The sequence below is a fragment of the Abramis brama genome, assembly GCF_963993115.1.
Source record: "Abramis brama genome assembly, chromosome: 2".
NCBI classification, from domain to species: domain Eukaryota; kingdom Metazoa; phylum Chordata; class Actinopteri; order Cypriniformes; family Leuciscidae; genus Abramis; species Abramis brama.
In genome coordinates this window covers 62965999-62988650 of record NC_139964.1, presented here as the reverse complement: position 1 = coordinate 62988650, position 22652 = coordinate 62965999, and the positions used below count along the sequence as shown (strand labels likewise).

The following is a 22652-nucleotide window of genomic DNA, read 5'->3' as shown; positions in this document are numbered from 1 at the left end:
AAAAAGTGAATAGTTGGATCAACTTAAAAAAAATACTTCAATTGGTAACACCTAAAGAAATTAAGTTTTCTCAACTTAAATTATCACGTTTTTCACGATAAAACGTGATAATTTAAGTTGAGAAAACTTAATTTCTTTAGGTGTTACCAATTGAAGTAATTTTTTTAAGTTGATCCAACTATTCACTTTTTACAGTGTATACATACATACACACACACATATATACATATATATATATATATGAAAAAAATATATATATATAAAGGTGGTTATAGGTGTTCATTTAAAAGTGGTCTGACCTTAGCCTGTAAAAAAAATACCTAACTAAATGCCTTGTTAGTATACTTCTAGCTAGTACAGTAAAATCCCTACAGATGGCTCCAAATGGCTCCAAAGTCCACAGACACAATTTGCCAGTGCACTCCAAACTCGAATTCCCCAAGGACAAGAGATCAGAGTCCAATTAAGAGGGCATTCCTGGCATGCTCACGGGGGGATGAAAAGAGTTAAGCGTCGCCCCTCCCCGCCTTTCCTCTAAACTCAGTTTATTTTATTTTCTTCTCTCCCTTGATGTTTAATTGGTCTGGGAGCTTTTCGGAAACTTTGAGGGAACATTTAAGAATCAGCGTGTCTGACGGCCTTGCAGCAGGACGGAGGAGCCGCGACCTTCTGGAACCGCGAGTTAAAGGTCGCAGGAGGTCATTCCGCTAACGAGATTTACAGCGTAACAAGAGCACCTCCAAAATCAACCTGAGCCACTCGTGACCCTCAAAAACCAGCCTGCTCCAATCAACCATCAATCAAAGAGCAAGACCGAGTGAGGCTTCACACATAAACACCAAGATCACTGAGCGACAAAAGAAAACAGCTAAAGGAAATGTGTTTTTCTTCACATCTGGAGAGACAGTGACCCAAAAAAATAATGGCTTATGCGAAGTGTTCCAAACGTTTCTTAAGAAATATTGCCTTGTTGAAAGGATAAACTGGATTCATTATGTTTCAAAATGCAGAATCCAAAAATTTGCAGAACTCTTGTCAGAAGGACCCTCACAACACATCTACAGCAGACACAACCCGTGAAAGTGTGTAAGCTGCATGTCACCACAGAATGTTCTCAAATGAGCTGGAAGCTTCAAAAATAGTAAAAAAAAAAAAAAAAAAAAATTCTGAAATCCATTTGTATTCAAGATGTAATTTAAATTGGTGTTTATAAATTTGAAAATATTTTGGTTTTACAAAATTTTATATATAAAATAGCCATAATTTAGTGTCCCATAGACATGGCATGAGAAAGTCTAAGCACCTGAGAAAGGAAATAAAGGATGGGAATGCTTGAGGAATGCTCAATGTCAGGAATAGAACATTTCCCTTGGAAAAAAGTGTTCCTCAAATTATCCATTTCCTTAACCACATAGGAGCAGCAGGATTGAGCTCGCTCACCAGTCTTGTAGATCTCGTAGCGCAGGGAGAATCCGGCACCCTGGTGCGCATAATCAGACACAAACTTGATGTGGATGACGGGACCGGAGGAAATGATGGCTGGAGGAGCGATGTTACTGCAGTGCTTTCCCAGCAGCTCCGCGGACTCAGAATTTCCATCTCGGATCTCAATGAAGTCATACCTAAAAGCGGAAAACAGTGCAAGTTCAAAAATATGTATCTCAAATTCTCAATATGAACTCAAATATTTCTTCCAAGACCAAATGATCTGAGCTGCTATCCACATTTATTTTATAGCTCTGTACTTTTATGGTGTGTTAAGTCAACAGCTATAATGAAAAATCTCCTATTTCTCCTAATGCAGAGTACTGTAAAATATCTACATCAGATAAAGTTGATATTTAAGCATAACTGAGATATCCATTATTAAGCCTCCTACGCAATAAAAGAGCAACCTTTGAGCAATAAAGGTTCCTCTGGAACGGACAAACATTAATGAAGTGCAATGCAATATCTTCTGCTGGGATGAGTTACTGTGAAGGAACTGCAAGGAGTTGTTTTAATTTGAGCTGGGGTGACCTTTGACCCTCAGTGGACTGCTGCCTTATCACAACAAACACACATTTTTTCATGTCACTTCAGAGACAGACTGAAGGAGTTGAGACAATGACCACCTGTCCAGCCAAAATAATCCCTTAATGTCCATTGCCCTCTTCTGCCAAAACACTTCACACACAATGTCTAAATGAGGCAAAAGACTCCCAAAAATCCAGCCGGCTGTCTGCATGAGAGCTTCCTTATAATAAATCTGGCCATAGAGAGGCATGAGTCAGACTTCTTCTCACACCTCAGGAATGCTTGCCCCATTTAACCCCTAAACAAGAACAAGATCCCTGTGAACACACGCCATCATTCCCAACCTAACTGCTTCAGAGCACAACATGCTGACCAGACTTCCTCTGTACTGAGAAAATGAATTTATGCAGCTTTAAAACAAACGCAGTCTTTGTAAGAGGCAAATGAGTTCCTTCAACATCCTGCAAGTTTAGATTTAACTTAGTGCTAAACTCTTAAAAATAAAACTTCACATCAATTAAGATGATATTGGTGCCAATTGAATCCCAATCAAATGATTCTTTTGAAACAATTCAAATAAATGATTCAGTCAAACCGATATAAATCACGGGATGTCCATCAGCTGAAGGCTCATGCAACAACATGCAACTTCAAAAAAAAGAGTGAGTGAATCAGGTTTATTGAACCGAACTGCAAGCATTAATCAATGCAGTAAATTAATGAGAATTTGAAATGTTACTTTTAAATCTCTAGTTCTTTACATCATTGCACTTGTGCTTTAAAGTAGCCAAAAAATGAAACATTGTTCAGAAACTCAAAAACACAATGATGTGAATGAAAGTGTCTGAGCTTTTTGCCTACAAAACCACAAAAGAATGAAGACGTTTTGTTTTGCTGTTTTTAATCTTTCCTTGTCGATCGGCACTGAGTTATCCATGGTTAAGCCACATAACTGCTGGCTCCACGTCACTCAGGGAGTGTGTGTGTGTGTGTGTGTGTGTGTGTGTGTGTGTGTGTGTGTGTGTGTGTGTGTGTGTGTGTGTGTGTGTGTGTGTGTGTGTGTGTGTGTGTGTGTGTGTGTGTGTGTGTGTGTGTGTAAACCTGACACGGCCCCGGGCCCCTCAGAATGACATAGAGAGGCAGGTGTCTCTGACTCTTCATTTCTCTGGACCCCCCTGGCCGACCGCACACTTGGTGACTTCAGGTACAGCGAAGTATATTTAGACCTAAGATGTCTAAACAACATATACATTCACTAGAACGCGTACATATCTATGCACAGCATCTGAATGCATAAGAGATGCACAAGAGTTTTATAATATATACATGTTATAAACACTGTCTGAACAAAATATCACAATCAAATTGTACAGTTTTTTGTTCAACATCACACACATAGATAAGGACATATAAATCATAAATCTAATTAGAAACATGATCAACTAACCCTAAATCGTACCTATTTTTTGTTGCATTTTAAAGGGAAAAAAAAGTGAGAAGTTTTCTGAGTGAGTGAGAGTGAGACAATTTACATTTACAAATCATTTTTAACCTTGAGAACACCACTTGACTAGATAGAATAGGTTAAAAATCATTTGTTCATGCTTTTGATAATATTCATAGAAATATTATTCTAATTTTTAGGTAAAAACACATTATTTACTTCATTTAAGAGTCATTTCTAACTTTGAGAACACCCTAGATAGGTGAAATAAGTAAAACATGATACAGTCTCTCAATATTTTTCAACCTTTTGATAATAGTATCATACATGTGTGTGTTTTCCACACTGTTTTTCGTTAATTTAACACAAAGAAGATTATTTAACAATTTTCTATATGCATCAATATAACAATATATAGTAAAATATAAACAGCAATATAAAGCAACATATATTTTAATTAATTATTTAAATGTATTAAAGTGTAGACCTAGAATTTTTAAGGGATGGCAGAGTTTTAATTGAACATGAACTGAAGTGATTCACATAAATGAATTGAACTTTTGCTTCTAAAGTTTCAATCATAGATTAGCAGGAAAAGGGAAAAAATAGACTAATGACGCCAACTTTAGGAAACTTAATGGCTCAAAATCAGTAAAACAAAATCACCCAGCCTCTCCCCGGACGACTTTTGGGAACAAGCTTTCTAAAGTACAGCTATAGTGAGGAAAGCCACACACACACACACACACACACACACACACACAAACTCTCACTCACTCACTCTCACTCACTCTCTTTCTGTGTCCATCTCGCCTCAGACACTAGAAAAGCTGGGGTGAAGGCTTGTAAACTGTGTGCAAAGGTAATTAGGTTGTAATTGATTTTGTAGGGGCTCTTGGTTCCTGGATTAACAGTGACAAGTGAGTGTGTCAAATGTGGATATTGACCATCTCTAGACGCCTCCACTTGGCTCCGGTGCATTTCGAGACACGCTTGAGAGTGGAAACAAACCAGGATGCCCATTGATCAACAAAAGTGCCTGGATCACTTATTTACCTTGCAAAAAATAATGCCTCAAATCAAGTGTATATATCAATTTTACAGCAATTGTGACTGAATGCAAGAAGCCTTTTCTCATTATCACAGCAATATAACGTTGTTTTATAGGCGTACAGCTCAAATTGTTTACCGTGGTGCAATAGAGCTGTGATTATGCATGCTAATTATGCACGATTCAATGGTTATTCAGGTGCTACAGGAGGCAATGAAAACTCCCTAGACAGTGGTATGCCTGTAAGTGTGCGCAGGGAAGAGAGGCTTGACATGAGGAGGGCAAAGGCCCTGTGTCCCTGTCTCATGTTCAGACATGTCTTCCTCTCCAATCTCACTTTCTGTCTCCTCTCCCCTCCAGCCTCTTCACTGCTAATTGCTTTTCACACCTACGGTGTTTTTCAAGCATTTTTTCCAGGCCTGCACAGTCCCCTGAGGTGTCACTAGCTGCCCTAAAGAGCAGTTTGTCTGGAGAAATACACAGACAGACAGATACACAGAGGTACGGATGCTACTATCCTTGTTTGTCTTGTGCATATACAGTACTACAGCATGTTTGTGTCCCACCAGTGATCAAATACAAAAAGAGAGATGTGCCCTGGTGACACTGGGCGTAACATAAGCCTGGACCCCATTAATCTCTAAACCGCGTGAAACCGACTACCTACACAATAAACAACACTCCAGCATGTGTTCCTTAAATCATAAGACCCTCCGGCTTGGAAAAAGTCACCGTCAAATCTTATATTTGGCTCAGGCACCCATTGCACCAAAAAATCTTATGTAATATTATGTATAATGGACACTACTATGATAGCATGTTCTTCTATGTACCTTATAGCACCATACATATACTGTATACAGACAGACAGATAGATGGATGAACGGACAGACAGACAGACAGACAGACAGACAGACAGACAGACAGATAGATAGAAAGATAGATAGATGGATGGATGGATGGATGGAGGGAGGGACGGACGGACAGACAGATAGATAGATAGATAGATGCTATCAGCTATTATGATAGGCTGCTTGGCATATCTTTATTAAGAAGACGCCCAGTAGCTCTCTCTTTCTCGAACTCAGTGGCTTTCAGAATATAATTCAGTCTGACACAAAATCACATTGGCTTTTCAATATCAAAAAAACACAATGGCCACTCATTTGAATTCTGCCATGCTTTTAAGCCAGCAGCCACAGGACGTGCTCCAGGACGGCTCGTCAACTGGCCAAGACACTAAAATTGAAATTAAATAATGCTGAGAGTCTGCATGGAAAGCTGCACGCTTGGCCCCCGGGGGGGCTGCCTAATAAGTTATAAGTGCCTGTGAAATATTAAGTAGATGCCGGGGAAGATTCCCAAGGGGGAGGGAGGGTTGCCATCTTCAATCCGGTCGGGAAACAAATAGCATGGCTGTCCGATACAGCGCTGACATTTACAGATGACTGGGGTAGACCTCAGGAGCCTGAGGCTTTCATAAACAACACTAAAACTGGCTATCAAGCAACATTTGTGTGTGTGTTTTTTCCCCTCAAAACTCACACCTTTAGAAAAGAGAATTTTCTGACGTTCCGGGTTTCAGTATGTTCCCGTCAAAACGTGCCGTCTCCCAATTCCCATTATGTTGCCATTGAAAGCCTTAGGCCTTATCAGAATGCATTAGGTCCTTTTTTTCCATCAACGATATTAAACTTTTTCTGGGAAAATTGGCTTCTCTGGGCAAAAAGATACTTTTTTTTTAAATCTTTGAATTCCCAAATGTGTCACTTTATACTGCTCCAGATTGATTGCATTTTTTGAGCTATCAATATCTTGATACACTCCGGGGTTGCTGATATATTTCCAATGCCCTAAAAACATCACTGAAATTGCTGTGTCCTAAAAAAACATTATTGACCTATTTGAATAGTTATCAAGCATATGAAATCATCATCAAGCTCTACTAAGACAAGCCTTTACTAACTGTAATGCATAGATATTTAAAGACTATAGACATCCAGAAAAATGTATTAAATGTGGCCAGTTATTGGACAAAGGAATAATGTATGCCAATTGCCAGTTATGCTGACAAACACATAGTTGCATATCCAAGTAAGCTGTGGTATGAAATGAACTGATATGCAATCACAGGTTTATGTAGCATACATGACATTAGGTATATCAGATTGTAGGAGCTGGAAACAATTCATAATGTTTGCTGATAAATTATTGATTTAAGAATAGCCATTATTATACTGTTCATTGTAACTGTGGTGTTTTATTTATATGACGCTTGTTTTGTGCATATGACCTGTGTGGCCTTTGGTTCGCTGGTTTTTGACCTTCTTGACCATGACCTCACTCTTCTGAACGTACTGGGTCCATTGATTCTTCATTAAGAGCAAAGGACATGCATTGATCCTTTGTCCCTAAGGAAAAGTGGAAATAGGGTGATATCATGCTCGCAATTTAGAAACGCTGATGCTGCTCAATAGCTTAGCACCTCAACATCTGCAAATATCGCTGCATAGTAAACGCGAGAACTTTCATCACTAGAGTGAAGTGTAGACTCCCTTGAGTGATGCAGACTTCATCGCTCACATCTGTCTCACTCTTACCAGTAATTCTTCTAGATTCCCTCCTCAGCCCAAATACTGTCTCTTTGTCAATATTTTATGTCTGAGAGGTGATTCTGAATCCGATCGGGTTTCGATTTAAGCCCTTCCACTGCAGTACAGCATTTAAATCCTTCTACAACAATTTACTTTACCCTCTGCATGCATTACATGAACTCAGTGTTTAGCATTCAGAAGGAACCTGCTGTTTGCATATTAATGTGTTAGGGTGAGAAAATATAATGGAGATCTATTCGGAGAATGATAATGAGACAAATGGGTGGACTGGACTAACAGAAGAATAGACAGACATACAGATAGATAGATAGATAGATAGATAGATAGATAGATAGATAGATAGATAGATAGATAGATAGATAGATAGATAGATAGATAGATAGATAGATAGATAGATAGATAGATGGATAGATGGATGGATGGATGGATGGATGGATGGATGGATGGATGGATGGATGGATGGATGGATGGGCGGACGGACGGACGGACGGACAGATGGACAGATAGATAGATAGAAAAAAAAGAAATGATCTCCTCTGACCTCACCACATTTTTTCTTTCATTTCAAAAGAGAAGAGTATCACATTAAAGATATGGCCAGATATTTCATTTGCCATTTTTATTGCATCTATCTCAGATCAATCTGCTCATAGCCCTCCAGGTAAAAGCCATCTGGCTTTGCTACTGGAATAAAAATTGCCTGTTGAAGTACCCCCTGAAAAATGTCGTCAATACCACACCTATCCTAACTACATCATGTGAGCCACAAGATGCTTTTTAGAAGCACATTAGTTAGTATGGTTTAGGGCACTAGAAGCTGCTTTGACCTTGTCTAGAGTAAATTTTGCAAGCTAAGCTAAACCGAGGCAGCTCCTCCGAGCAACGGAGACTCCGAGCCAGCACTCATAAGCACAAGGTGAATTTAAATGTGTGTGTGAGTGTTTGCCATCTAAAAGACGGAGCCAGGCCTTTCAATCATACATCGTCTAAATGTGCTGACGATGACTCACTGTATATATAGCAAAATACAGATGGAGGAGATGGACACTAGAAGTGGACCATTAGAAAGAGACCTGTTTCGCGAAGCACAGTACCGTAAAGCATCTGACACCTCTTCAGATTTTCCATCACTCATTTCTTGCCACTTTCCTTGCACTCTTTCAGTGGAACAGAGTAATGAGGGTTAAGAATGAGCGTGGTACATGGACAGCGTGTATTTTGTGATACCGTAATCTCTCAAACCCCAACTACAAAAGCTCAATTTCAGCCCACTACTGAACTGACAGCAAATAAAAACATTCCCTGCTAATATCTATCAACCTTAGACGGATTTTACGCTCTCAGAACAAATGTGCAAACATTGTACCATTAGGGGTACAATAGTTTGTCACTGGGACAATACCCTCAAAAGGACATTTATTTACCCCATAAAGGTTCATAGTAGTACCCAAAGGATACATATTACACTATTCTAAGACAATATGCACCTTTTAGGGGTAGATGAGGTACAATTTAGCCCTTTTAAGGGTACTACCCCAGTGACAAGCAGTAGTACACCTAATACAATTTTTAAACATCGTTTCTGATAGTGTATGGTGCACACAAAAAGGCAAGAGCTTTCCCAAAATGTCAAACTTTAATCTGATGGGATGGTTTTACTCAATATCCAGGGTGGGCAGGTTTATATCAGTTTGTAAGGAAATGAGACTTCCAAGGAACTACTTGCTTGATTTGGGATGTTATTGGCATTGAATCAGTGAAATCTATTCAAGAGTTTGGTTTCAGACACTTGCAAGTAAACAAGATATGCCTAAGGACATTTGCACAGGGACATTAGTGTAGCTCCAACCCTAATTAAACCATCTGAACCAACCAATCAAGGCCTTCAAGATCACTAGGAGCTAAACTTTGCAGGAAAGTGGCAATCCAAAAACAGGACTGAACACTCCTGTTTTACTGTAGATCATGCAAGAGATTATCAATACTAACTCATTCACAGAATTCTAGGCAACCACCTTTACATTTCTCGGCACTTTTACCTGTTCTGGAGTCCAACCAGGCATGTATTTCAAGGCATTCCTTCTCTGAAACCTCTGTATACTCTTTCTCATTTAGGAAGCCTAATCTTAACAACAAATACAGCCAGAGTGGAGCTGTCCAACCTGATGAAGCCACCCAAGCAGGAAAAGAGATTGAACATTTGTACACAGCAAAACCAGAATGTTTATTTGGGGAGTGAAGGGGGCATTAGCTTGAGCTGTATCAGCAGAACAGATCAACCACTGAGGTGTGTATTTTTGGTGTCTGTCCTTTTCTCTCTATCTATTCCCCCTTCTCCCAATGTCTCTTGACTGTTTGGATACATCTCCAAATGTGCCACAAAGCATAAAGCAGTGAATTTCTTGCTTGCTTACATAAACATAAATGAGGACTTGGCACATGGCCTAATTTAAAATGGTGCCTGTCTCTTCACAGCTGGTTGTTTTTTAGGGGAATCCTACAGATGTAACTGAGATACGCCCTCCCCCACTGCTGCTATACAAATTGGCGGCCCATGGGGAAGCCACAGTGGGTTTAAACCACTCATAAAGGAAAGTGCTTAAAAACAACATTCATTTCACACCAGCAGGGACAATGCAGCCCTGAAGAAGACAGATAGTTATTTCAGACAATAAATTCACAGACAGTAATTTAGACTAATGTATCCAAAGTGCAAGACCATTTGTCACTAGTCTATTAGAGAGACTTAATGGAATAATTTACCCAAAAATGAAAATTCTGTCATTGTTTTGTCTCATGTTGATTCAAAACTGAGGGTAAGAATCTCCCTTTCAATTTCCCAGAAGAAAGAAAGTCAAACAGGTTTGGAACAGCATAATGGTGAGTAAATGATGACAGGATTTTCATTTTCAGGTGAATTATCCCTTTAACGATGTACACCTTGTCCAGATTTGTCATGACTTTGGGGAATAGATTGCCACATTGCGATCTACTCAACTTTGTTTCATTGCTAGCTGTCACTATTCTTATTGCAAGTGTGATTGGCCATTTATAGTTCTACACCCCATTAAAAATTCAGAACCTGAATTCACTTTGTGAATTTGTTGATGAACAGAATATATCTTGCCATCTGTACAACAGTAAAACGTTAGAAATGTATTAAACAAATATCTTGTAGGAAAAGGGTGTCTAATCCTGCTCTTGGAGTGCCAATGTCCTGTTGAGTTTAGCTCCAACCTGCCCCAACACATTCACCTAAATGTTTCTAGCAACCCTGAACACCTTGATTAACTGGTTTGGATGTGCTTAATTAGAACTGGACCTAAACGCTGCAGGATAATGGCCATCCAGAACCAGGATTGACCCCTGTTTTAGGGATACCTAAGGGTAAAAGAAACGGACTGACATTGGTAGAACTGATTTACTGGTCATAATGTGAGTCAGAAGAGAGAGCCTGTGGATGAACATAATTAATTTTACAGCTGAGGGGAAACAGTTCCACAAAAAGCATTCTAGACGACCCCCTTTCCCAGTGACAGCTGCACTGCATCCCTGCATAAGCCCTTTAGGCTCGCTCTAAACCCTATTATATCTCTTTTAACGTCATTCCTCTTTTCACTAAGTTCCACCTTGCACTCCTGCTCTTCAAGTCGCCTTTTTCTCTTAAAGTCTTCGTACCACATATCTCTGTTTTCCACATTCTCCCTTCCCCTTCCCCCTGACTCACATCTTTCTCTCTCATCCGATAAATTAAGTATATTCCACATCTACCTCTTTCACACCCTCTTTTCCCTTATCTTCCACTTTCACCTCATCAACCATTCAGCACACAGGACAGGGTTTGCAAATGCTCCATCAGAGGTAAATTAATTGCACACACATCCTTATCGTTCGTCATTCTGTAGGACTACTGCTTAATTTCCCCCTTTTTCAATCTAATTTCCTTTATCCCACACATTCTTCTCACCTGCAATCCAGTCGTTCCAGCTCAAAGTGGGGGTTGAAGTTGAGCACGATGCGCTGTGAGGATTCAGGTGCGCTGATCACCCACTGGCAGCTCTGATGGGGCGGGTATTCCAGAGGGTATCCTGGAGAAGTGATGTAACCGGCATCGCTGGCATCCAGGTGGCCTCCACATGTCTCAGCTAAGACAAATGGGAAAGAGACACACAGAAAGAAAGTGAGGTGAGGTAGTGTTTCAGATAAGTTAGTTATTAGCCACATATACTTAACGCTAATTTGGCCAAGCAGAGTGGCGTGAACGCAAGGCAAATTAAATACATAAATCACAAGCGCTACCATATCCCTGAGGGAGCACTGCATGGTTAAGAGGAATACTTAAGTTGTCAAAACACACAAGAGACAAAAACACTGCTATATGAAGTTAAACTTAAACATATTTCCCTCATTAATATAAGTTCCTATGCAACAAACTAATGCATGTTAGATGATGTCACCAAGGTCTCTTGAAAATAGGCTACATCACATTATAGAAGTAAAACTGTTTGGGAATGCAGACTTAAAGCTAAAATGATATCTCCCTAATGGTATTGCTATGCGGAGACTGTATATCTACAATAAATAAAGTTTAAATTTGGCAATTCGTAACATTTACCTTATTCCAATTACCTTATTTTCTGTCAACCTTTCTCCACAATGCTAATAGAAGGATTCAATACATTTATGATGCTCTCTACAAAATATTATAGTCTACCATAGCCAACTCTAAGACAGGAAGTGACATGCAGGGCTCTTCTCTGGAGGTTCAAGGGTCATCCCCAAAGCTGCAATAGGATCCAGCATAACAAAGCCTTCTTCTATCACCCCACCCAATGTGCTTTCCCTGCTATCTTCACCGAACACTCCTTCCACATGCTAGCGTTCATTCTAACATGTGCAACCGCCCTCACACATAGCGGATATCATTCTGGTCATTATTATTCTAAATGGAGCTAAGATTAGGAGACAGAAATACTTTCTGGTCTTTCACCATGACAACGGTGCGGTGAGGGGTTTTTAAGCATATACCAGCCAAACGACAACTGAGGAATTAGCCGACAGGTCATTCCTACTAAGCAGCACATTTTCACGTAACCTTCATTGAATATTTGACAATTTGTAAATAAATGTGTTTGCTTATATCAGAACGATTATATTCCTTTTAAATTAGTTCACACTTTAAGATTTAACTGATGATGCCTTACTTGTCATGTCTCTGTGTGATATTCTCCTCTAAAATTAAAAACTAGGATACTAATTAAACATTGTTAGCAATCTATTCATTATTATAGCTATTTGTTAGCTAAACTTTTCTTTGAAATGTTGTTTAAAATCGGTGATCAATTCATAGGTTATTCATGTGTGTCCTCATGCACTTCACTTTATATCCTGTTAGTCTTCAGTAAAAACTCTTTAACCTATAAAAGCCAGTTCCTGAATGACATCATCCTCCAGGAAGTGACATCATTATTGTTGAGAATACAGCAGCTTAAGAACATGCCTAAATCATTCCAGATTACAGGAATCAGTTTGATAATATCAACATTTTAAAAACAGATGGTCTACACACACACACACACACACACACACACACACACACACACACACACACATGCACGCATATATATATATAAGCTGAGCTTGAACTGAGCATATTTTACTTTTCATATAATAGAAAGATATTCATTACAGAGGTACTGCATAAAGTGAATGACATTGAGAACATGGTTGCACATGATTATTACCATCAATCACATAAGAAGACAAGCCTGAAGATTACATTTTCTGTATGATAAAAAACTATATGTAGGCTACACCTCCACAAAAGGTGAGTGGAACTCACTAACACACTTATGTTTAGAAGGATACATCGCAGCACACATCGGAAAGGGAAAGTGGGAATAGTGCAGGTTCAGAGAGGAAGAGGGTGGTTTGATTGACAGTTCTGGGTCTGATGTTGGCTTCTGCAAATACATAGATAAACACGACTGTCTAGCTAGCGTTAGGAAAACTCTTCCTTCTCTCTGACTGAACAAACTTCATGACTACTTCATCCTTACCCCACAACAAGCTAGTGAAAGCTAAAAGCTTAAGAGAAAGGTAAAAGCTAGTGCATAGTAGAATCTATACCAAATCTATACAGAACGAATCTATACAGAATCTAGAATTTCTAACCTTGCTCGAGTTGCTCGAGTCTCTGATATTAAAGCAACACAGGAATAGAGATGAAGCCAGAGAGAATCAAAATTCAAATGAGATTCAGTAAAAATTAGACACAAAGAGACTCATAACCCCCAAATGCACAACTCCAGAACCCTCAATATCTAAGAATTTTCAGAAAACTTGTGAAATTGCCCTTCAAAAGCGAGCTGCAGGGCATCCTAGAACCACGTTTAAGATCTTCAGCGCTATGCATTGGTGTGGTGGAAAATCTTGAGACAAGGAGTTGACTATCGCCTGAAGCCAAGACTCCCATACGTGCTGATGTGCCAGTCATAAGAGTCTGAATAAAAGCTATAAGGATGGTTGGGGCTTCTTTCAAGTGTTGACATTTCCACTGCTATTATGTCTCTTTAAAAGGTACACTTAAAATGAGGTGGCATTTAAGGCAACAACCGAATCCTTCTAACCCTTTCAACTATATCATCTGAAGGGGAAAAGCTAGCCAAGCACACACACACTGAGATACTCATGAAAAAAAATCACAATTGTATACAATTAGGCTATCTATCTATCTATCTATCTATCTATCTATCTATCTATCTATCTATCTATCTATCTATCTATCTATCTATCTATCTATCTATCTATCTATCTATCTATCGTAGTGGATTTTTCCCTAAACCTGACTATCTAGCGTCTGCAAATCGACACTTAATAAATAAATCTGGCGTCTTCCAATCAACACTTAATAACCTTTATACTCTAGCTCTCTGCGTCTTCCGTCAACAACTGGCCGAGTCTCTTACTCTAACTTACTCGCTTCCCTAAACTTCCCTAATCACAAGATTCTAACAGACTTTCTAGTTTCATTTCCCAAACTATGTTATTTATACACGCACACACTCAAAGTCACAAGTTTTCCATTGGTTTCGTACAGTACATCCTGTTCAAATGTTAGATGTTAAATAAAGTTAGATGTTAGAAACGTGGTTAGTTTAATATACAGTTTAAAATGTCCACGACACTATCTATCTATCTATCTATCTATCTATCTATCTATCTATCTATCTATCTATCCATCTATCCATCTATCCATCCATCCATCCATCCATCCATCCATCCATCCATCCATCCATCCATCCATCCATCCATCCATATATCTATAGCATACACAAAATGAAGCTGATTTTGAAAACCATTACAGTAATGGTTGAAATCATTGAAATCAGCAAAGGCAGTTTATAAAAGAAATGTAAAATAAATGTTAATATGATGTTAAATACTTTACCATTTAAATAACATTTTTGTTCATTTTTTTTATTTTCATTAGATTAATGAGTATTGGGGGTTTGTTGTTACAGTGATCATGAAAATAATGTGACAATAGGAGAAAAATGGTTCTAACAATAGACTTCATTTTCTTTTTTTTCTTCTTTCCTTTCTTTTTTATGAAGATGACTTGACAATTCCCTTCCAGCCCTCCTCCTATGAATTCCTCACCTCATCTTGGTATTATTACCCAATATATTACAGGAACACAAAAGGACAGACAGATAGCAATCATTCTAGCATTTTCATTCAGTCTGCATGTATTCTCTGGCTGTGTCTATCGCTCTATTGTGTGTTTTCAGGGAAGAGGGTCTTGAGGATAAATCCATGAGGGGGGATTTTGCGTGCTCTGCACTTTTTTAGACAGATCTGTCCTTTCATGTAGGGAGACAGAAGGGGAGAGGGGCTACAGACAGCCTTGAGAAGAGATTTCAGACCTGGTTTCTGGAATGAACAAAGAATATTAAACATTTTAAATGGTTTGTTCATCCCAAAATAAAACCATAAACATGATCCATATGACTTGTACAACATCTTTTTTTTTTTGTGAGGAACACACTGAAAAAAAGTCATTGACAGTAAGCTGTGACCGGATCACTGGCTTAGTGAGTCTTTGTAAAGATGTCAGACCTGAATTAACCGATTCATTCAAAAGATCTGACATCTGACTGAATGATTTGTTCATAATGCACATCGCCACTTCTCTCACAAAGTTCAAACTTAATCAATCCGAGAGAGGCGTAGCCATGTCCGATTTGTGAACAAATCCTTCTTTTGAGTCATATCTTTTCAGTTAATCCAGTTTACAACACCAGTCTGAATATTTTGCTCACAGATCGGACTGATTCACTTCAATTCACTGACTCGGTGATCCAGTTGCAGGAGTTATGGATCACTAGAGGAAAGGATTAATAGTAAATAATGACTCATTTTCTTAAAGACCAACATGTTTTGAACGACAAAGATAATAATAATTGATAGATTTTTCATTTTTTTAGTCTAACCCTTTAATAAAATGAGGTTCTAGTTGATGCATTTAAAAGAGTCAAAATGCAGAAAAACAAAAAAGGACCTAAATGAACAGCTCCCTAAATACAAATCGCTATGTGTGTGTGTGTGTGTGTGTGTGTGTGTGTGTGTGTGTGTGTGTGTGTGTGTGCCCAGATGTTTTTTTGTTCATCTCTGCTGGTATTAATTTCTATTAATGGAATCATCGCTGTGCTGAGCTGTCACCGCTGCGATAAGTTGCATCCATGTAGAGAGGCCATGATATATCTCCATCTTGCTCTCTCGCTCTTTTTCTCTCCGTTTCTCTTTCCATCCTTCCATTCGCACCTTAATTAAAAAGTGCTGTCACCCGCGGTGAGGAAATCAGCACCGATCCATTCATCCTTACCAAAGCTCTCTCTTTCTCTTGCTCACTCGCACTCTTTCTCGTTCTCTTTCTCTCAAGTTTCATTGCTACCAAAAGAGTCCATACGAATGAAATTTCATTCTATTCTTCACACACAGCTTTCATATGGCTTCAAATGACATGAAATCTAACAGACTAAAGTATTATTGGCCTTTTTCATTGTACTTTTATGGTCTACTTTTTTCATATAAGCTTGTAAAAACATGAAGGTGAGTAAATGATGACAGAATTTTCATTTTTGAGAGAATCCCTTTAAAGAACATTCCCTTTTTCATTTTCATTGCTGAAACTTCCTGACTTCACTTTTTGGAACAGATTCCACATTCTCTACATCACTTTCAACCTTCTATATTCTTTAGGAGAGCTACAGCACTTTATAAACAGCACTGTAAACCACAAGACCAACAATTAGCCCGGAAATAAATAGAGTAAAATACATCAGTATTGAATAAATAATTACATGTAATAAAAGTAATCATAATAAGCAACTAACAGTTTTTTTAGACCAACTTTAGGCTGTTTCTAAGAAACAAAGAACAACAATTGCTGAATTATCATGGAATCCCAATGATGTGCGGTTATATGTGTACATGCATCCGCTATTTTACATAGACTCAGATTGTACAGATTTTATAATACACTCCAGTCACCAATTCCCGGTGAACATCTGATCATGCATCATGAATTTTACAGTTACTGTTCACCAAAACTTCTGCGGTGTCCTAATTTACAAACATCAATGTGTCACGTTCTCTGTCTTCCCACTTACACCCACATGCATGCTCCACTAAAAGCTCAAAATGACACGTACTAGGAGGGGCCATTTCAATTATTTATGCTATATTTTTAATTCCTCCTCAATTCAAGCAATCCAGGGAATTCTCAGCACCCACTGCCTCTGCAGGGATTGATCCGGTCGTGGTTTCCTGGCCCCAAATGCAAATTTTTGACCTTCTTTTCCGAGCTGAGACTGCTAGCTTCTGCATAGATTAGTACCTCTTCTATTCATGAACACCAGAAAAATAGGATGAAACAGCATACACAACCACTTTGGGTTTTGCAGATGAAAAGAGGATGTGTGTACGTGTGAGTAGATACGTGCGTGCATCTTTCAGTCTATTTGCAGGAATGCTGAGGAGAACTAAGTGCTTTGTTTGTTCACATGAAGTATTTATATGTGTCTTTTCATCCTTTAATCAGGTGTATCAAGCTAAACAGTGGACATAAAAAGCTGTCCTAGAGGTAAAGGAAAGCTGCTAACATACAGTAGGGTGAATATCACTATCACTAATGCTACAAATTGATTTAAATAAACCCTAAACCCTAAAAATGTTACTTTGGTTAAAATTGCACTGTTTGCGCTACATACGCAGGCGATACCTCAAACTGTGCAACTTGGAGAAGCATGCCATTACTTTTCTAAGACATCAGACTTTGGATGTTTGCCTGGAGTGTGATCAAATTGGCAAAAACATCCCATAGAAGTACCAGAATATCATAGAGACTTGGAGGTTGGCTCTTTTTCTTAAGTGACTACCAAAAATATCCAAGCAAAAACATATAGCAATCACCCATTACACCCTAGCATCATGGCAGCAAGTTTTGCATGAAAAAACATCACTCAAAAGAGTAAAAATGCAGTTTAATATGCTCTCTGCCACTTTCCTCCCTCTAAAAACATCAGCTAAACTCCTAAAACTTAAAATACACTGCAAAATGCATCAATGCAATCCTCCTGAACCTTTTCCCTTTTAAACAAGACTTTTCAAGAAAAGTCTAGGGTAAACATGAGGTAAACTCCCTGGAAGGACTCCTATTTGAGGGCAGTGTTTGACAAGATGTAAATAAGAGGTGTGGTTGGGAGGTACAAATGAGAGGCAAGTGAAAATAGTGCTTTTGATCATAAAAGAAAACAAGCCATTGCTAAGACACTGTTAACATATGGACTGTCTGATATCATTCTATGTGGGTCAACTTGTCATTTTTTGGCCAGGACAGAAACTGAGAAGGGCCCCTAAAGGCATGGACCTCAAACAAGAGATTGTGTGTCTTTGTTGTCCATAATTCAGCGTATTGTGTTGCGCTTGTTGCAGTCGGTGCTGCTCTGGGAGGGGGCGTTTCAGATGTACCTGCGAGACCGATGCATGTGTGCAGTTTCAGGCATTGGTCCAAATGGGTTTTTTAACCCATGACATTGAAATATTGCCATTGTCTGCACAAGAAATAAGCTCACGAATCAAAACTGTTTACATGAATTTCCCCCCAAATAAATATGAACATAATTATCAAATTGTTTCAAGTGATTGCAGAAAATAAACAACATTGTAAAACGCCTTCTCTATTCATCTGCTCTTCACACTACTGCAATTTATGAGCTTCATTTCTAAAGCGTAAGCTACTTTAAAGAGGTTATTCCTTCATAGAAATAGCAATTTGCAATGCCATAAGCCAGCTGCTTTTGAGTGAAAGTTTGTAAAGCTATTAAGAGCAATAATGCAACATTGGTGGAGAGTCCAAGTCAAGCCACAATGTCATCCATATTCAAAGTAAGACTCTACAGGGTTCATTCATCTGCAGCTGCAACTTTCCTTTATTTGAAGACCTTTCGCTTATTAAGCTGCTTCATCATTTTTTATTTTTTTATATTTTTTTTACCTATTGGCCTAAAACTGCAGGTGCTGCACTGTAAATACAGCATATTCTTTGAGATGACTAGGACAGATGACAGTTTAATAGGTCGTTGTACATGGTAGTGCCCACTTACACAAAACATCACTAAGATGTATATTGTCACAGTATCTCATAAGGTTTTGAGTCAAAAGACCAATTAGCCTAATCAAATGCTTAATTTCTCTTTTAGTAGCATTTAATGTTAAAATTAACGATGCATTGTTGACATCTCCCGAGAAAACTTGGACGGCATTGTGTTGTTGCAGACTTATCACTTTTGCTTATTTAACAGATTCTAATGAACCATTGTTTTGCTATTCCGGGAGAAATGGGCGAAACACATCGTAATGAACAAATGCGCGATAGGCTACATGTTTTGTACGCGCGTGCTGAAGTCCGCTCGCGCCTTGACTCTGTTTTCCAGTGAAAGCCCTGTGAAGACCAACAATCACCGTTTCAAAACGTCCACAACGACTGTTCACTATTCAACGGTGAGGAACCAAATATACAAAGACCTTTTTAATTAAAGTAAATTTCATCTGCTGATGTTCTTCTCGCGCAAACCTAAAATATATTTTTAGCACTGATAAAACCATCAACAAGACACACTAGCTCGTAATAGTGATTATATTTGTGCCTTAAAGATAGTTTTATCGTTTTCTCGTCGTTACAATGGCGAATATTCGCATTTGATACCATAACGGGACTGAATAGTTTAGTGACAAAACTATATGGCACTGCCTTTTTAAAACACTGGCTATATTTTGAAGTACTTCGGAATACCACAAATATCATGGAACATGAATATCGTAAACTTACTCAGTTTCATACTATAGCTTACCCTCATATAGACTATATAATACCATATAAAGAAGCGCAAAAACTTCACATAACAGTTGAATAGCCAAAATTACTTACGCTAAACTCGTAACGCGACGTAGTGATATATATTTTTTAGGTTTCAGTGAACATGGATTTCACTTTGTGATTTCTGCTTTTCACTGTTAAAAATGTATTTAGGCCTATATCGTTCTTTGTTGCAATATATATATATATAGGCTAAATACCCATTTGCTATTTGGTTCTTTATTGAATACATTACGGTAGGCTATTTAGAGCTGCATTATGATGTATTTGGGAAACTTACAAAAAAAAGTTATCATGCGACAGGCTCTAAAAGCCTTTATTTTAAGTTTTTTAGTCAAACTTACTTTTTATGATTATAAATGAACTAATTATCGGCCAGTTTGGTCTGGAAGTCTAAGTTGTCCAGCTTCCTAAGTCCGTCTCGGTTTCATCTTTAGACATGAATATTGTGGAAAAAAATAGGTAATGTCTCAGCAAAACGTTTATTTTAAGGATAGGCTATCAGTAAATAGTGCGAGGGAACGCAGGTCTGCATGGCTCAAATGATCTGTACCATTCATTTGCCCTTTGTTAGCTATAAAGCTGTTCTAAGTCTTCACTAAATAAAACCAGAAGCTCTCCTTTTCTCAGCATGGTTTGCCCGGACAGCAGAAACACACGTTCGCTTCGCCAGGAGAGAAATCTGTTTGCCATTTGCGGATAGCCTCACAGGATGGGAATTTAGACACACAGATACCGTTATGAAAGTTAAAGAAAAAAGAAAAAGACAAACTTACTTTCTTTTGCGCTGACTTTCAGAACGAAGCAAAAGATAAATGCAATCCCTTGGTGAGATATCCAGAAATCCATCTTTCCAAAATGTGCTGCCTTGAAGAAGTGACCTGTGTTCAACTAGTGATCTTCTTCAGGGAACAAACGTCGATAATTCAGACTAAGAAAAGAAAACAAAATAAGCCTTTTTGTCTTTATAATGCTCAGAATGTCCTATTCAAATGCACTTCTGTTGAGCCCATTGCGCACAGCAAATGCAAACTGTGCATGACATGATCTATGTCATGTATTGATAAAAAGTCATGCCTTGTCATAAAACAGCCTGTTTTAAAATAAATCAGAGGTCTTCAGCTGTATTCCGTTATAAAGCAGTCACGGATTTGCGTGCGTTATGGCGCTCCATTGCCTTATTGGTCTCCGATGGGTTGATAGAGGTTTCCGCAGGGATTTGTCCCTTAATCGTCTGCTTAAAACACGCTGCCCTCCGGACACAGCTTAAGTGTTCTGATATCTTCTTGCTCTCGTAACTCATTCGATCACACTCGGGAGGCACCAAGTTTTGTCCAAACTGGCAGACAGGAGTGGGATTGGTGTTGCGCACAGAAGCGTGTTGAAGCGCACTGGTGTGCTCGCGCAGAGCTGTGGCAGCAGCGCGTGTGGATGTGTGTGCTCGAGAGCGCGAGTGAGTATGTGTGTAATAGCATTTCTGAGCGGCGCAGCTATCGCATTACACTGAGCTTTCTTGGCCCGCCTCCCCTCTGTCACTGATTAGAGAACATCTCTCTCTCTCTCTCTCTCTCTCTCTCTCTCTCTCTCTCTCTCTCTCTCTCTCTCTCTCTCTCTTTAAAAGTTCGGTTCATTTCAGCGAATCAGTTCGTTTCAATGAACGGATCCATTGAATTGGTCATTGTAAGTTACCTCAGAGGTCCCGCGTGGCATTTTATCAGCCTATATTATTATTATTTTTATTATTAACATAGTAGTAGCTAAATAAATACAGAAGGATTCAGTGATTCAAATGATTTATATATATAAATTCGTTTGTGAATCATCTCTCTTTAGGCTTGTTCGACATCATGGTGCGCTGCGCAGACCGAAGCAGATGAAGCAGTGCATGCTGGTTAGAAATGTTGTCCGACTTGCGCAGAGAGCAGACGGCTGACTCAGCCAGCGCAGTTTCTCCAGAGCTCTGATAATAACACAGCTGTTCCCTGATTGGCTGGATTCAACGCATGACAACTATCACTTGCGTTTTGTGTTTATTCTGACACCTTCAGTTTCACTAATGCTCACAAATCATAGAAACGGCCATCGCTCAAAGTTACCACATAGGTCCGAGCGTGAATTTTTACATGTATTAATAGTTTTATTATTATTGTTGCAACTAAATAAATGCGAATGATTCAAGCGATTTATTAAAATATTTGTTTATCTTTTAGTGAATCATCCTTCTTTCTCTCGCGTAAGCACTGATAGCCTACTCGGATTTATTTGAGCGAATCGCTTAATTTCAATGAATTCTTTCAAAAATAATTTGTCAGGGTTTTTTTTTTGGGGGGGGGGGGGGGCAGAACTGGTAGCATTTTTGCCTACATTTTTTATTTGAAATGAAATCCTATTTTTACTTAGCAGTTTTTGAACAAGACAAATTGTTAATGTTCTCTCTAAGAGTCATGTGACGTACAGATGCTTAACTGTTTCAAAACAATGATTCATTTGTGAATCAGACATCATCTCTCTCTCTCTCTCTCTCTCTCTCTCTCTCTCTCTCACACACACACACACACACACACTTGTGTACCTCATCAGTTGCCAGTAACTCAGACGCACACTCACACAAAGCTACAGTGCATGTTATTTTTGGATTTTGACTGGCCTTCCTCTCTAGCAATACACAGCATGAAATGCAATTAACTTTCAAGATATCATATGACATGATGAAACTATGATAAATGGTACAAATTCAGGTTTCTAGGAAGGTGACATGCACGCGATACTAATGCAAAGTTCACAGTCTTGCCCACGTGCATAGTAATGGTCATCGTGACATGAGGCAGTGTGGGCAATGGACAATTAGGCTACATGAGGCAATGTGTGGCAATGTTTATTTCATGTTCTGCCATAGTCCAGAAGTCATTGCTTGATTCGCCCTGCAGGGGGACAGACCTGACCACACGGGTCGTCAAGGGCAGAGCAGGAGCAAAGCCAGATCTGTCGACCTTCACAGCCGTAGATTAATGTCGAGTGCATAGCCATTCCTTCCTGATGAACTAACATTTCACGGTTTCTTATTTCAAAAAATCTCATCCTTTT

The 22652-nt window shown here is 38.8% G+C and overlaps 1 protein-coding gene across 2 annotated transcripts in view; it reads right to left on the bottom strand.

The window, feature by feature from the left end:
- nrp2a (neuropilin 2a) overlaps nucleotides 1-21035 on the bottom strand; it is a 69889-nt gene extending 48854 nt beyond the window's left edge. For both annotated transcript variants that reach the window (XM_084094187.1, XM_084094188.1), the window contains exons 1-3: nucleotides 20345-21035; nucleotides 11094-11271; nucleotides 1441-1622 (exon numbers count right to left, since the gene is read on the bottom strand). In XM_084094187.1, the coding sequence (XP_083950313.1) occupies nucleotides 1441-1622; nucleotides 11094-11271; nucleotides 20345-20417 (433 nt within the window). In that variant the 5' untranslated portion in view covers nucleotides 20418-21035. The remainder of the gene's footprint in view (nucleotides 1-1440; nucleotides 1623-11093; nucleotides 11272-20344) is intronic.
- Between the last annotated feature and the right edge of the window lie 1617 nt (nucleotides 21036-22652).